Source organism: Trichosurus vulpecula, chromosome 2 (assembly GCF_011100635.1).
Source record: "Trichosurus vulpecula isolate mTriVul1 chromosome 2, mTriVul1.pri, whole genome shotgun sequence".
In the NCBI taxonomy this organism is placed as follows: domain Eukaryota; kingdom Metazoa; phylum Chordata; class Mammalia; order Diprotodontia; family Phalangeridae; genus Trichosurus; species Trichosurus vulpecula.
This window is the reverse complement of record NC_050574.1, coordinates 158,144,034-158,161,553: the sequence shown is the minus strand read 5'-3', so window position 1 is coordinate 158,161,553 and position 17,520 is coordinate 158,144,034. Positions and strand designations below refer to the sequence as shown.

Sequence of the window (17,520 nt, the reverse complement as noted above, 5' to 3'; positions counted from 1 at the left end):
TGGGGAATATAACATGTAAAAGGTGTCAGCTGCAAGTTAGATGGAATGGCCAGGTGGTCTTTAGTGTGGTGGTTTAGTTGCGGGTGGTGATGGGACTTTTGTGATATTTCTGTTGATAAGACCATCTTCTTTTCTGAGAACTGACAAGGCCAAGTACTCTGGTGGTCAAAATTTTCCCTTCTGAGTCTTCAATAGCCATGGTTACCGATCTGTTTGCAGCCACAGCATCTGCAGAGGTCACATCTCCACAAGGGTTACTTCCCCAGACAGTGGCCGTGGGAGCCATAATGGAGGCAGGACTAGAGGTCTGCAAGATGAGAATATTTCCTTTATACCAGACCCCACCATCCAGGTCTTTGTTTCAGACTTCCCTGATGAGGCACTCAGTGTAATAGTAAAATCATACAAAACAAGCAGCTTATTGTGTTGTCCCATTGTAGGCAACAACCCAGATGGGGACAGGTGTGACTAGGAGGCCTTCCGAGGACTAGATAGAATCTGTTGTTGAAAATATCTGACCCTGATACACTATATTATATTATATTATATTATATTATATTATATTATATTATATTATATTATATTATATTATATTATATTATATTATATTATATCGTATCGTATCATATCATATTATATTTATAACTATATTATAGTGATAATATAGTTATAGAATAATACAGCTACTGAGTGATCTCCTAAAACCAATGGCAGCAGCAGTATTTGGAGGGAAAATAAACGTCTTTGAGGAATATGACAATATATATGTAAATAGGGATCTGTGTCTGTGATATCTGTCCGTCTGAATTTTAGGAAGCCTTGAATTCTCACCTTGCCTGTGGAAAGACTGGCAGCTCTAGAGTTAGCGGAACTAAGATTCCAATCCTGCTTCTGTTATTTGCTATGTATATGACCTTGGGCGGGTGATTTAATTTCTCTGGGCCTCAGTTTCCTAATCTGAAAAAAATGAGGAAGTTGGACTAGGTAGATTCTGAGGTTCCTTCCAGCTGTAACTATGCGGGCATTCGTTACACCTTCATGATTCAAATCCTGTTTCTGTTACTACCTGTATGACCTTGACATCCTCTCTGAGTTTCAGTTTCCTCGTCTATAAATGATAATGGCTAACATCTATATAGCGCTTTCTTTGTGCCAGGAACTCTGCTAAGCTCTTTACAGTTATCTTATTCTATCCTCACAATAACCCTGGGAGGTAGGGGCTGTTATTATCCCCGTCTTACAGATGAGGAAGCTGAGGTAAACCAAGGTTAAACCCACTTAAGGTCATATAGCGTGTATGTGATGGAGGCTGAATTCAAATTCAGGTCTTTCTGACTCCAGGTCCAGCGCTCTACCCACTTTGCAAGGGTTGGATTAGATAGCTCTGAGGTTCCTTCTAGGTCTATGATCCTACGATCTTTAGCATTTCCTATTTTTCCCCCTGTAGAGGTACTCCCTCCCTGCTTGCCAGAGGAGTTCATAGAAATCAATCCATGACTGGTACTTTTAGCACCTGAGATGGATTGCATTGAAACAGATTAAATAGATCATCCAGTCATTGCTCTAGAGCCTGAAGGAACCTGAGAGACCATCTGAGTCTGGCCCCCTCATTTTACGGAGGCCCAGGAAAGTTGACTAACATGCCCAATTACACAGGTGTTATTATTACACAGGTAATAAGTGTGAGATGGAAATTCAAGAACCAGCCATTCTTCCACTGGACTGGTTCAGTCCTAGATTACTAGAGGGAATAAACTCTCATTGTACATAAAGGAAGCATTGCTTTGAGTTTTAGGAATGCATTATCCCAAGGACTGTAAATACCATTAAATTTAATTGCGTTTCTATAACTGTGGCTGTAACTAATTACTAACTGGGAGGGGAGGGAGGTGGTATGAGGGGAAGGAAGAGGACAGTGAAAGGGCAAGCCTGCGTTGAAGAGAAGGGGATTTTTTAAAGGAAAAAAAACATCTAGTTATACCAGTTTCATTGTTTTTAATTATTATTATCATGTCTAAACAATATTCTGCAGTTTTCTTTTGAAGAGCCTGGGCTCAGCAGGAAAATGCATATGTACAAGTATACTTTGAGATGAGTGTTAATACACTTCCTCTTTTTTTCTCCTTCTTCCAGATTGTAGACAGCAAACTGTGGTTCCAATTGGACTGTGGCACGGGTCCTGGCATCTTGGGCATCTCTGGCCGGGCGGTGAATGATGGGAATTGGCACTCAGTCTTCTTAGAACTCAATCAGAATTTCACGAGCTTGTCGCTGGACGACAGCTACGTGGAACGCCGCAAGGCCCCCCTCTACTTCCAGACTCCTGGCCCAGAGAGTGCCATCTACTTCGGCGCCCTGGTGCAGGTGGACAACATCCGCAGCCTGACAGACAAGAGGGTCACGCAGGTCCTAAGCGGCTTCCAGGGCTGCCTGGATTCTGTGGTCCTGAATAACAACGAGCTGCCCCTGCAGAACAAACGTAGCAGCTTTGCAGAGGTGGTGGGCCTCACGGAGCTGAAGCTGGGATGTGTCCTGTACCCCGATGCCTGCGAACGGAATCCCTGCCAGAATGGAGGGAGCTGTGCCGGCCTGCCATCTGGCGGTAAGTGCCTCTGCCTGCAGCCCAGCTCCCCTCCCCCTTTTCCCATTCAGTCAGTGGCAGCTGAGCCACAGACCCCTTTCATGTTGGGACCCTGTTAGAAATGTGCCTCTTTAGATGGCGCCAGTCATCTGGAGCTTGCTGGCTTCTTCAGTGAGTGGCAGAGTGCCATGTGTTAATAACCAACGCTAGTATTCAACAAAGGGAGGAATATACAAACCCCAGATTCCTGCAGGGCTCTTGAATCCTATTTATATAGGAACCAAGAGCTTTACAATTATGGGAGAACTCAGCTCAGCCTGTCCAAGATCTATTTGTAGCATTAAAGGTAAGAAGCAAAGGGGAAAAGCTAAGCAGTCACTATCTTCCTTGGGTACTCTTCTAGACCATTTATATAGTTAGTGACTTTATAGGATCATAGATTTAGAATTAGAAGGAACTTTAGAAGCCATCTAGAAATGAAAGCCTGCAATCACATAATGGCAGAACCAGATTTGAACCAATGACATCCCTTTTTTGTATTTACTGCTGCTGTCCACATCAACAATGAAGGAATTGCTTTAGTAAGGAAGGCCATAATCATACCCACAAAATTATGAACCAAGGTTAAAGCACGTCATAGTGAAAAGAGCAGTGGGTTTGGCATTAGAGGACCTGAGTTCAAATCCCAGCTCTGCCTCTTACCATCTGAGGGACCCAAGACAAATCAGTTATCTTATTTGGCCTTTGTTGTCCTCAGTTCTAATAAAATAAGAGTGTTGACTGGCTGTCCTCTAGGGTCCCTTCCAGTTCTAACTACTTTCTTTGAGGTAGAATATTAATAAAAGCTGAGCAGGAGAGAAGAGACAGAAATGAATATAGCTAACCTGGATATCAAAAATAAGAGGGAAAATAGGCTTAGCACCGATGTTACTTTTGTCAGGTGAAACGTGTGGATGGAGATAACAGTAATGATAAATGAATAATGTAGTAGAAAGCCAGGCCTGGGGAAAGAACGTTTTACATGAAGTCTAAGGACAAATAGAACAGTCTCAATAAGCATATGATTTCTCTCTCTCTCTCACTCTCTCTCTTTCTCTCTCGCTCTCTTTCTCTCCGTCCTTTTGACTCTCTGTCTTTTTGTTTCTCTCTTTTTCTATCTCTCTGTGTCTCTGTCTCTCTCTCTCTCTCTCTGTCTCTCTGTCTTTTTGTCTGTCTGTCTTTTTGTCTCTTTCTGTCTCTGCGTCTCTATCTCTGTCCATCTCTCTCTGTCCCTCTCTGTCTTTCTCTCTCAACTAAGAAAGACACCAACAAGGGGGAGGGAAATAATCTGGGATGGAGGGGTAGCGACAAAACACTGGTAGTTTGTTTCTTTGTTTGTTTTGAGGAAGACACTGAGATTATTGCAGTCCCAGAGAATAAAGATGAAACAACTGCTTGATCTTCCTCGGATGAGGCAGCTGACTTAACTGTAAACTAAGTCAAGCATCCATTCTTCTCCAAGGCAGCTGGGCATGGGAGTAGCTCCGCCATTGATTTTCCTCCAGCCCATCCGCAGGATCACTCCACAGCTATGTGATTAGTAAATTTAAACCTTTCTCACAAATCACTTACAGCCTCCACAGTGTGTATTACAATCGAATACTCAGCAAGCCTAACTCCCAATTTAGAGTCCATCTTATTATTAGACTGGTATAAAGTGTCTACGAGATGATGCACTGCAGAAATACAGACACCAAAGTTATTTAGACTTGCATATGTTACTGCCACAATGAGGGCCAAATACCCTAGGGGGATATTTCTGCTGTCTCAGTTTAAGAAATCTATTTGCCATTTTTACTGTCTCAGCAGTATATGTAAATAAAGGGTTGTTATAGTGCCATAATTCCCAAATGATGGGCACTAACTATACTTCAGTAGTTCTATAAACCAGCCCATTATGACAAGTCATGGCCAGTTTTTCACCAGGCAAAACAATTCTGCTAGTGTGAGCCATCTACGGTATATAAAAGGAGCGTATAATTAAATTGGGTTGAAATAGAACTCCACTCCATGTCAAATGCTAGTTACACAACCACAAATTGTAATATACTTTCAGCGATGGCAGGACATTGTATTTGCTGGCATTGCTACCACAACCCACAGTGGGTTTCCTTTAAAAAAAAAAGTAATAGTGAGGAGGCTAAAAACCTTGAACTCTCCTCTTAGCCTTATATTTTTTATCATTTTCTTGCAGTATTGTTACTGAGCTTTTCGTCTAGATGATAAGTGATCGGTGAAGGCCATTTCAGCGTAGGTTGCTGATTATAATCAATCAAAATATGCAGTTTACTGATATTTTAATTATTCCTTTGATAGCATGTCAGATTAAAGCATCGTAGAGCCAGGAGGAACCCTTGAGGTCATTTAAGGCTAACCCCTTCATTTTTGCCAATAAGGAGCTTGGATTGGCATCCTCGGGACTGAACATTGTGCTGGATTTGGAGTCAGAAGAGCTGGGTTCAAATCCTGACCCTTCTACTTACTATCCTTGTGACCGTGGTCTAATCACAGGGCAGTGCTATTGGAGTCAAAGGACCTGGGTTCCCATTTGGCCACTGATGTCTTCAACCTGTAACTTCCCCAAAGCTCAGTTTCTTCATCTATGAAGTGAAGGGGCTTGAATGAGATCTGTGTTTTTCTCTGGTTTCCTCATCTTTAAAATGAGGGGGCGTGACTAGAGGGCTTCTACAATCCCTTCCGTCTCTAAAGCTGTGATCTTAAGTGGCTTGTTCTCACTCTTGGTACCGACAGATTTACACCGCGCCATATTGCCTCTTAGTAGAAAGCATAATAATAATAAATAGGCAACATTTATAGAAATCGTCTCAGTCGTGTCTGACCTTTTGTGACCCCTGTGGGGTTTTCTTGGCAGAGATACTGGAGCAGTTTGCCATTTTCTTCTCAGATGAGGAAACTGAGGCATACAGGGTTAAGACTTGACCAGGGTCACACAGCCAGTAAGTGTCTGAAGTAGGACTTGAAGTCAGGTCTTTCTGACTACAGGCCCAGTGCTTTATCCACTGACCCGTGTGTGTGTGTATCTACCCGGTACCACAATGGTCTTATTAACCGTATTTTACAGTTGAGGAACATGAGGGAAAGAGAGATTGGGTGACTCTCCCTGCACCACACAGCTAGCCAGCTTTTAAGACAGAATTCAAATTCAGGTCTCCCTCACTCCCAAGTCCAACACTCTGTTTACATAACCTAGCTACCTTTAAATTTCTACCATTTCCTAAAGTAAATTGCTTTCATCTTCCCTGTTGTGCTGATTCCCAGGACTCCTAATCTTGCCTCTGGACCGCTTCACTCAAGCTCCAGTTCCACCCTAGCCTCCCCATACCCCATGCAGGGGAGCTCATCATAACATCATCAGAAGGCAGACTTCTCTTTAGAGGATCAGATGTAACTCTATCAGGGTCTTGTCTTCTCTCTGCACTAGAAAACTGACTTTCTCCTAAGGGCAGAACTTCAGCTAGGTGGTACAGTGGATAGAAGTGGGCCTGGACTCAGGAAGACTCGAGTTCAGAGCCAGCCTCTGACACGGGGCAAGTCACTTCTCACCTCTGCTTGCCTCAGTTTCCTCATGTGTAAAATGGAGATAATAACAGCACCCACCTCCCAGGGTTGTTGTGAGGCTCAAGTGAGATGATAATTATAAAGCACAACGTCCAAAACATCGTAAGGGCTACGTAAATGTTAATTGTTATTGTCGTCACTCCCCCTTTCTGTGCTCTCAGTCTAAGAAAAGAATCACCCTCTTGCCACGTATCCCACGTGGCCTTTATTTCCCATGTTTTTTGTGTGTAGCATCTGCCCATCCAGAATAATTCCCAAGCACAGCCTGGTAACCTTGGTTCTGACCAACCTCCAGCCATGCTCCCGATCGGAGCAAACTCCCAGTGATAGAGAAGCAGCAGCGCAGGTTTGAATCCCAGCCCTGCTTCCTCATCATTGCATCATTAGGCAAGCAGCAGGATCTCTGTAAGCCAGGGCACCTGAACTGTTTGTGAGTTAAGGACCCCTTTGCAGTGTGTTTGTCCTTCGTTCTCGAAGACGACCATGACATCAGGGAGATGGTGACAAGACTTGGAGTTGACTTTGATTTGAATGAGGTATGCAAGGTCACCAGCCTCACTTTCTCCTCCAGAGCCATCTGCGTCCAGTGACCAGATATTCATCAGGATGACTGGAGATGGCCCAGGGTGCAATGGGAGACCCTGGCACTTTGAAGCTAAGGTCTTTTCAGGTTCTCACTTTGAGGGAGATAACACCCCATTCAGTGAATAGGCCTCTTTAAGAAGTGAGTCAAGGGATGGCCCCTTTAATAAAAAAAGAATCAATCTGGGAGGGGAAGACCCTTAGGGGTCCTCAGTCAAAAGAGAAACAGTATTTATATTCACTCTGAGCCAGGAGGGCCCAAAAATAGCCATTAAGTGCTGTTTGGGCAAGGACCTATTGTTGTCTGATCTATGAGCTCCGAGTGAATTGGGTTTAAGGGTTGTTCTTTGAGAAAGAAATCTAGCCAGTAAACCCCAAGTCAACTAGGGAGCTTTTGGCCATCAAAATTTACCTGCCTTTGGAGAGGAGAAGGAGAGGGAGAAGGAGAGGACAAATAGTCTGGTGAATCCTATAGACCCTTTCTCAGAATTGTGTTTGTAAATGCATAAAGTAAAACATATATAATTGCAGAGGAAACCAGTTATATTGAAATGCAACTATCAAAATGCTTTTTTTTTTAATCATGGACCCCAGATTAAGAACTCTTGCTCTCATAGGTAAAATGAAGGGATTGGACTAGATGGCCGCTGAGGTTTCTTTCACCTCTAGGGTGATGATCCTTAGATGACCTCCACTGTCTCTTTCAGCTGTAAATCCTGTTACAGGACTATAGACTTTCCTTCCAGCACAGTCCACAGTCTACAGCCATTTTTAGTTGTTTACTCTATACCAGACACTCATCAAGGCTACAAATCAAGTAAAAACAGCTTATATTCTGATGGGACAGACAACATATAATAACTAGGCCCAGACAAGATAGTTACTGAGCAAATGGAAGGTAATATCAGAGGAGAAGGTATTAATAATTGGAGGAGCCAGGAGAGATCTCCTGCTGAGAGTCAGCTTTCAGCTGAGTCTTGAAAGAAGCCAGAAAGACTAAGAAGTAGACGAGAGCAGAGCAAGCCTCAGTGGCATGGCATCCATCTACACAGAACTGGGAGGTGGAATCTTGTGTGTAAAGCGCCACCCCCAGGCCAGTGTGGCTGGATCAGAGGGGAGTAAAGTGTGAGGAGACCGGAAAGGTAGGAAGGGGGTAAATGCCAAACACAGAACCCAAGGAGAGAGTTTCTCTTGAAGCCATTCCAGTTTGTAGCACGCTTCCTGTCTCCCTCGAAGAGAGAAGATAAAGGGGCCATATTCAAGCTTTTATCCGTTCTTTTACAGTGGAGACTTTCTGCTAAGCATGCACAGCCTGTCAGCAAATACATTAAAATAAGCCCAAGAACATTTCCCAGTGTTGTGCGCTGAAAAAGCAGCCGGCAACTCATTCCTTAATTCAGACCCATGGGTACATGGCTATATAATTGCATGGTGACTTAAGATAAAACAGAATTCTTGTTTGATATTAGCTAGAGGTAAAACGGGAAGAGGTAAAAGAACAATAGGAGAGACCTCTTTCTAAGAAAGAAAGAGAAAAATCCTCTAGTAATTTCCTGAAGGGGCTCCAAGGAGCTGATTGGAAGAGAGGAATCCTTGTCCTACTAAATCAAAAGTAGGAGCCTGCGTATATATTTAAATATCATTTAAATAAGAAGTCTCAGCAGGAAGAAATAAGGTGAGAGACCTAGAAATGTGGCAATATTCACGAGAATTCTCTGTTCTAAGTTTTAATATTGTTTCCAATATTACATTGCTTATTCCTCCAGAATCCAGAGTACTTAAATGGTTGATATATATCTCCAACCCTTCCCCAGCCTTTGTGCATCTAAGGAATGTTAGGAAACTCGCCTTATCCTGCCCTGTTATTAGAACATACTGCCCCTCAATCAACATTTCTTACAGAATGTTGCTCTGGGACAGTATTGGGTTCTTAAAAATGAACTATAAGTAGGACACGATTGTTTTTTAAGGAGCTGCTCCCCCCGTGCCACCACCCCACAGGCCTAAAATCAAGCCTTTGGCATGTAGAGTGGAGAAGCTAGAAGGCTGTGTATATAACCTTGGAATGAGGCACTCAGCAAGTTTGACCAGTGCTTATAAGTCTAGTTGTCCCAGCAGCTAGCCGCAGGACACATATGAAGCAGCAGCAGCCAGATCCCAGAAAGCTGGCTTGTAATAAGAACATAAATATGGCCCTTTGCATCAGCCACAGAGGGAAAGCTCCTTCTGAGCAGAACCTCAAAATGATACGTGTTGCATAAACATGAGCTGAAAATAGCAGCAACCACTGTGGCAGAGAAATGGCTCATAGCCAGAGTGACCTCTGCCTTCCTGTCCCCACTGCCAGGGAGCGTGCTGTTCAGCAGAGCCCTGGCAGGGGTCTGAACAAGGAGACCTCAGTCTCCCACTCCTCTGTCTTACCCTGACTCAATTGTCTCCCTAAGAATGGAGAAAGGATCTGTGGTGAGGCTGCAGTTTGGCAAGGGGGCACAGTAAGGCAGTCCCAATGAAAGAAACAGACTCTAGGTCAGCTATGCATGAGACTGGATGCCTAATTCATGCTGTTCAGCAATGGATGAAACATGTGGGTGGATTTGGTAGTCTTTTATCTTTTTTGGTTATATTAATGCTCCTTTTTTGTTAACAATACTATAATGTTCTACTTCTGCAAAGAATGGATGGATGGATGGATGGATGGATGGATAGATAGATAGATGGATAGATGAATGAAAAAGCATTGTTACAAGTACAGTAAAGCAAAAAAAAATAGATAAACACATTGGCCACATCTGAAAATGTACTCATTACCTGTCATCTACCACCACACTGCCAATGCTTCACCACCAAGGCTTCTGCAATCATGACTGGTCACTGCCTTGATCGGAGTCCTGAAATCTTTTAGTGTAGTTTTCCTTTACATCGCTGTGGTTGTCATATCAGTTGTTCTTCTGGTCCTCCTGACTTTGTTCTGTATCAGTTCATATCAGCCTCGCCAAGTTTCTCCAACTTCTTCGCATTCATCATTTTGTAGGATACGATGGCATTCCATTACGTTCACATACCAGTTTGTTCAGTCACTCCACAACTAATCAGCGATGATTTTTCTTCCAGTTCTTTCCTATTGCTAGAAATTGCTGCTATAAATATTTTTGAGTATTTGGGAAGGGGTTTTGGTTTTTAAGAAATTGTTGAGTTTTCACCTTGATTCTACTTCCTGTCCCCAGACTGTACTAAACCTGAGCAAATCTACAAATTTCCCCACATTTATCTTGATAAATGTAATGCTTGGAGTCATGGTAGCTGATAAAATCCAGGGAGAGTTGGTAAAGCAGGTGGAGGAAGAAATATGGTTTTCTCATTAGAGTACTGAATTAAAAGTCAGATGTAGTATTCACTTATTTGGGGAGCAGTTCGACATAGTGGCTAGGGAACTAGAATTAGAATCAGGAAAGTCTAGGTGTAAAGCCCACTTCAAACACTTACTAGTTTTGTGATTGTGGATAAATCACTCACCATATCTGAGCCTCAGTTGCCTCATCTGTAAAACAGAAGTGTTGATGGCATTAACCTCACAGGGTCACTCAAATATCTGTGAAGCATTCTACAAACCTTATGTGTATTGTAAATATCAGCTGTTTTAAAAGATTTAAGTTTGTTGCCTGCTAAGCCAGAATTTTCTGGGTGATGTTGAATACGTTGCATCCCACTTCCTCTGCTAGAAGATAGGAATAAGATTTTCCCACTCACCCATTTTCTGGGCAGTGTTGAGTACATTGCATCCCTGTTCCCCTGCTAGATGATAAGAGTAAGGTTTTCCCATTTACCCATAGCTGAATGTTGGCACTTCTCATATGAGATCCATGAAACCTATCAGGTTCTTTAAAAGAACAGGTCTTGGTCTCTACACAGGCCTTGAAAGAAAAATACTTCCCCAAATGAAGCTTGGGTATGCATGGGTTAGCATGGGTATGCATATCTGTGTTCCCAGCCATGTAAGAGATCAGGGCCCTAGATGCACCCTTGACAACCATCTTACCTCTCTGCATTATTTTTTAAAATTAGCAATAAAAATGGAAGGACAGATGAGACTCAGTACAGGAACTTGGTCCCATTACATGATAATAATGACTTATAAGAAAAAGACAGCTTGACTGACAAAGGACTAGCTATAGATTGACTGCACACTGTAGTTTCCAATAATACAAAGAAGACACTGAGTTTTTAGGGTGACTTTCTTCTAATGGACTAAATGAATTCTTCATATGTTAGAAAAGTCTCAAGTATTAGTAAGGCCATTAGCAGACAAAACTCAAATACTTTATACATTCTAGAACATAGGCATGTATACATATATATGATACATATATATATTGCAAATTGTGTATATACATGTATTATATACATACTTTTTTTCAGAAGAACATGCTAGAAATTGAGGACACAAGTGCTCCTCATCTTAGTTCTCTCACATTTCACAGACAGCTTCCAATTGCTCAATCAACGGTTGGAGGCCAGGCCCCATTTGTGTTATGTGAGGAGTGAGCCAGTTAGCACACACAGAGAAAGTTCCATATCTCTTTTTACCACGTTTTCATTTTGTAGGGTTTACACGGCTTTTGAATTTAGTCCCTCTTTGTGTTTGAAAAGAAACAAGGGAAAAAAATAAGAGTAATTAAAAGTTGAAATGGCCTAACGAATCATGAGGTCATCTGTGTCAGTGTGAGTTTGTTCCCTGGGCACACTGTCTGTTTTATCCAGACTTGTGTTCCATGTCCCAAGTGATAATTCTGCAACCACTTTCCTTAGAAGACTAATTAATAGTCTCACTGACAGGAGGGGCTTTTTTCCCCTTGACATTCAGCCTAAAATTAAAGGGGGAGAATCTGTAGCTTTCCACTATTTGGTGTATGAGAAAACCTAGTTTACCTCTGAGATTTTTCTCAGGATGGCCCCTGTCCATCCCGGAAGCATTTATTGATATAAGATGTTGGGATTTTTTTTTCAGCAAATGCCTTAGTTGATGCCATTTTTAGAACCAAAATATTAGTTACATTTGGCATTTTTTTCCATTTTTGTGGCAGAGAGAGAGAGAGAGAGAGAGAGAGAGAGAGTGTATGTGTGTGTGTGTGGATCAAGACAACCAGACATTCCCAAAATGATTCAACCATTTCCTAGCCTGACAAAATCAAATAGAGGTTTGAAGCTACAACCTAAATAAATCAAACCAAAGAAACTGCTGATGACTTGGAAGAAAGACAGATAAGTTGTCCTGATTGTCTCTGTATCCTTATCTGCCAGAACGTTGCTGATCCTACCCCATGCAGGAATATTATGGCATTTTATAGATTTTGAAAATGTTTTCTTTACACAAAGAAAGGGTCTACACAGGCACAGATTTTCACAGACACCTGCCTCTCTTCTAAATGGAAGCTTTGCAAGCGTGACTTTTTTTTTAAGGTAGGGGTTTGAGAAGTATGCTTCTCATTTTGTCAGAATTCAAAGAAACAAGCTCAGGAAACACTTTTTGTCCCATTAACCTCAACCCTAACAGTAATTAGTAAGGACTGCATGTTCAGAGTATTCCCGCTTTCGATACTCCCCCCATCCCCTTACGCCCCTTCATTCCATGAGAAAGGTAGGGCTTCTCTCAGTCATATTTCTGCTTTGTATTTACAAAGGAGGAATGAACTAGCTGTAGTCAAATAAAGCCTGAGCATCTCTTGACATTCTTTTTCCTGTTCTGGTGTTTCATATTGACATATTGTGGCACCTGGGAATAACGCGGAACAACCTTGCTGGTTTTTCTTATCAGCGTTGTTATTTAATGTTTATTTAGCCCCCACGTGGATTGCCCAGGTTGGGGCATCTCATCTCCTTGCCTTTCAGCCCAGGCTACTGTGAGCTGAGGGAATTAGCTAATTCACTTCCCTGGAGATCTGTGATGAGCAACTAAGGAAAAGCTGAGCAAACAGCAAATGTAGCTCGTCACTGTCAGGGCAGAATGGTGGCACCTTCCTTCTGACACTGGGAGCAAGGTGGCTGTAGAGCCACACCAGGCAGGGAAGCCATGGTGGCCATGCAGCTGAGTTTTCTACTACTGAGTAGGAGAATGTAGATTTTGGGGGACTACTCATTTCGCTTCATGATGTCTGGATTCTTCTAGTTAAACAGCCGAACAAGAAGACCTTCTCTCTTTGTTTTTGTTTTCCTTTATAAAAAGAAGCAACATAGCATTATGATGATACTAATGCTAATAAGAGATAGCAGTATAAAATAGTAGCGCCTAAAGGTTTGCAAATAATTTTATATATATATTTTCTCATTTGATCTTATTTTAATTGTGGTTACTAGGTGTCTATATATACATATAGGTGTGTGTGCATATATATGTTGCCATATAAATAAAGTCACTTTATGTATGTCTATATATAGTCTGTCTATATAGGTCTATATGTCTGTCTTTATATACGTATTTGTGTCTCTATACATGTTTGTATGTGTCAATATATACACATATATACATACATACATGTGTATGTTGCCTTGAAAATAAAGTTCATCAAAATTTTGTAAAACTGAATGTAAAAAAATTGTCTTTTAAAGTGACTGGGAAAAAATTAAATATCATTAAAAAATAAAATGTGGCATTAAGAAGCGAGCACAATCCATCAAAAAGCAAATAAAGTTCAGATTCTCCAGTCCAGCATTCAAGACTTTCTTTAAACTGGAAGTACTCTACCTTTCCAGTTTTATCTCATGTAACTCCTCCCAAGCACATTTATTCCAGTAGAACTCCTTCTGTGGCCACTGAACACCCTGCCTCCTTGGCTTTGTTTGCTCACACTGTCCCCCCTCTGCCTAGAATGCCTTCCCTTTCCAGCTCTTTGCCTGTTGAATTCCTACATGCCCTTTAAAGTCCAGCTTAATATCACCTCTGGGATGATGCAGAGAAACCTTCTCTGATCCACCAGCAGGAAATGATTTTCTCTGTCCCCTGTGTGTTTCCTCATCTAAGACTGTTCATTAGTTGCAGTGGAGTCTGCAGTCCTGCAGTCACAAAGTCACAAAGAAATCATCCAGTCCACCATCTTCATTTTATAGGTGAGGAATCTAAAGTACATAGAGGTTAAATGATTTTTCAAGGTCATGGAATGAAATATTATAAAAAACAACTCTGGAACCCAGACCTCCTAATTCTTAGCCCCAATATACTTTGTACTACTTACTCCAAACCATAAAGGCTTCTGGGTATGATATAATTCTGTAATTCCATATCTATACCACCAGTCAAATACCATGAGGCCACCTTTTGGGTATTTCTTATCTGAATGTTTATTCTCAGTTGTCAAGACAATGATAGGTCATGTAGGTTGTAATTAACTGACTCTTTATGAAGTTTGCATAGCACATACCACTCTTCCTTCCATCATTTAGAACAATCAGAAAGTTCACTTTACCTTCTAATTTTGTTTGTTTATTTATAATAGTTTGTTGATGCTCTTTGGACTTTATAGCCCTGCCATTTCCTGATACAATAATAACAATAACTCACATTTACATAATGCTTACTATATGCCAGGCACCATACTAAATACTAATCTCTTCTCATTTGATCCTCACAACCACAAATGCCAGGCAGGTAGGTGCTATTTTTAATCCCCATTTTACCGCTGAGAAAATTGGGAAAACAGAGGTTAAGTGACTCTCCCAGGGTCACAAGCTGGTGAGTATCTGAGGGCAGATTTGAACCCAAGTCTTCTTGACCCTAGGTTCAGGGCTCTATCCACTGCGCCACCTAACTACCCCCTTGAACTTTCATTATAACAAGGAAAAACGTGAGTAAAGCTGACCAACAAGCCAGCACATCTGACAGCCTAAGCAATATTCTGCCCCTTAGCCTCCCACCTTTCTAACTAAAGAGAGAGTAGTGTTTCATCGTCTGTTCTCTGGAACCAAGATTGATCATTGCAATTAATCTGAATTCAGCTGCTATTTTGTGTTACTTTCATTCACATGATTGTAATCAATGTGTATAGTTATCCTGGTTCTGCTTTCTTCACTCTGAATCAGTTCATGCAAGTCTTCCTAGGTTAAGTTGATGTCCTTCCTCATAGTGATTCTTTCTTATGATAAAGTAATGTCTCATTACATTCATACCACAATTTGTCCAGCCATTCCCCAATGAGCAAAGTATTTGTTTTGTTTGTAGCTATATTTATGTATGTATGTATATATGTATGTATATAGAGAGAGTTGCTAACAGTTTACATTTCTTTTGAAAATGTATTTATTTCTTTTGATCACTCATTGATTGAAAACAATCTTATTTTTATATATTTGTTTCAATTCCTTATACATACTAAATATCAGACTTTTGCCAAAGATGCAAAGATTTTCATTTTCTAATTCATTTCATTTATGCGAAAGTTTTTAATTTTCTGTAATAAAATTGTCTCTTCTCTTTTTCCTGATCCACTTCTCTTCCTTGTTTGCCTAAGGATTCTGCCCTTGATCATAGATCTAACATTTAACTTCCCATCATCTTCTAAAATTTATTATGATATGACCTGTTATATTTAAGTCATATTCGTTATGTGATGCAAGATGCGATTATAAATTGCTATTGAGTTTTCCCAGTGTTTCTTATTGCATTTTCCCCCTATTATAGTTTCCATTTTTGGATTTACTGAACACTGAGCTACTTTACTTTGTTCAGTTGTTTCTGGGCTTGTTTCACTAATTCACTTCTACTTTTTAGCTGGTCTCAGTGGTTACTGCTTTATAATATAGTTTGAAATCAGGTACTTTTGGGGCCCCTCCATTACCACCTTCATTATTTTCCTGGATTCTTGACCTTTCATCCTTCCAGATGAATTCTATTATTATTTTTCCTCCTTCTATAAAGTGAGCCTTTAGCTATTTGATTGGTGGCCCTAAATCACCATTTCTACTAAACCAGTACAACCCAGTCTTGAGTAGTGAGTCTCTCCAATTATTTAATTGTATTATTTACCTTTCTAGAATTATCTCATACTACTTCTTCTAAGCCTTCGATAACCCCAGCAAACCTAGACAAATCATTTAAACTGCAGATGAATGCCAGTCATCCCCTGAGGTAGATTAGACTAATAAAAGCCTGTGTTTCTGTATAGTGTTTACATTTATCATTTTCTCTGGTCCTTACAACCAACCTATAGAGAAGGCAGGGTAGGTATTATAATCTCTATTTTACAGGTAAGAATTGTAAATCCCAATGTGTTTAACACAGTGCCTGGAATATAGTAGGCACTGTAGAAATGTTCATTCCCTTCCTTTCTCCTTTCCCCAATGCTGCATAGTTAGTAATAGGTATAGATGAGATTTAAACCTAGGTCTTCTGACTCCCAAGTTTACTGTTTATCTCAGCTCTGCCACTAACTAGCTGAGTGACCTAGGGAAAATCATTTAACTTGTCTGAGCTTCAGTTTTGCCACCTTTTAAATGGAATGGACTAACTCATCACAACGGTCCCAGTTCCAAAATTCTAAATTTCCATGAAGGGAAAGGTCTTTGCAAAAGCAACATATAAAAAAGAGCAAATGAACAAGCCCCCTCCCCTTTACCCTCTCACTCTACTGTACTTGCCCCCCCACCCCCAAAAAATCTTATACTGTTTTGGGGTAATTACTAGAGAGAAAACGTTAGAAATAACACAGCCTCTGAGTTTGCACAGTTGTGTTCATGGAATGTTCTGGTCTTTTGTTTCCCCAGGCTATCAATGTACCTGTCTCTCACAATTCACTGGAAGGAATTGTGAGTCAGAGATTACAGCCTGCTTCCCAAATCCGTGCCGGAATGGGGGGTCTTGTGACCCAATAGGAAACACCTTCATCTGCAACTGTAAAGTTGGGCTTACTGGAGTTACGTAAGTGAATCATCCTTGGTCCAGCTGTTGTCAGCTATTTAGATGGCAGGACATGCCTCAGGATAGCCTGCAGTATAATTCTCTAGGGCTTACAAATTGCTAGCAACAAGAATAACCATAGCTGGTATTTATATGGGTCTGTAAGATTGGCAAGACCCTTTACATACCTGACCTCATTTGATTTTGGCAGCAATTCTGCAGGGTGAGTAACTTGCCGCTTAGCCTCTGAGATATCTATATTCCAGCTCAAAACAGTCATTCCTCATTCATTCATACTCCCAATTATTAGGTCTTGGTGACCATTTGGATAAAAGCTGAAGTTGAGCTTAAATTATTTTTTTTCAGAGATGGTACAAATGAGTAGCATGACCAGATTGAAATAAGATGCTCAAAGTATTTAAGGTAGCGTGATGTAGTGGAAAGATCTCTGGATCTGCATCAGGAAACCTGATTCACAGCTGAGCTCTGACATTGTGTGTGACCATGGCGAGTTATTGAGGTGCTCTCAGACTCAGTTTATTGACCTCTAAAATGAAGATCACCATCTACCTCAGAAGTCTGTTGTAGAGAAAGTGCCTTGTAAACCTCAAAGTTATATAAAAGTTTGCATTATTATTATTAATATTATAAGTATAAACCACTTTGAAATCTCCTTGATCATTCTTAAGCATCCATGTATATGTGCATAACATTATATTCTAATTATAAACCATCCTTTTGTAGTCATTACAACACACCCCCTAAGGACATATACTAGATGGCTCTCTGTTGGCCTACTTTGAATTTCCATGTGTAATTTGCTGTATGTAATGTAATTAAAGCAATCAAATTACAT

The 17,520-nt window shown here is 40.9% G+C and overlaps 1 protein-coding gene across 1 annotated transcript in view; it reads left to right on the top strand.

Moving 5' to 3' along the window:
- Positions 1–17,520, top strand: part of FAT3 (FAT atypical cadherin 3) — a 211,087-nt gene that overhangs the window by 181,383 nt on the left and 12,184 nt on the right. Inside the window, exons 21-22 of the mRNA XM_036743967.1 lie at positions 2,134–2,602; positions 16,532–16,685. Of these exons, the coding sequence (XP_036599862.1) occupies positions 2,134–2,602; positions 16,532–16,685 (623 nt within the window). The remainder of the gene's footprint in view (positions 1–2,133; positions 2,603–16,531; positions 16,686–17,520) is intronic.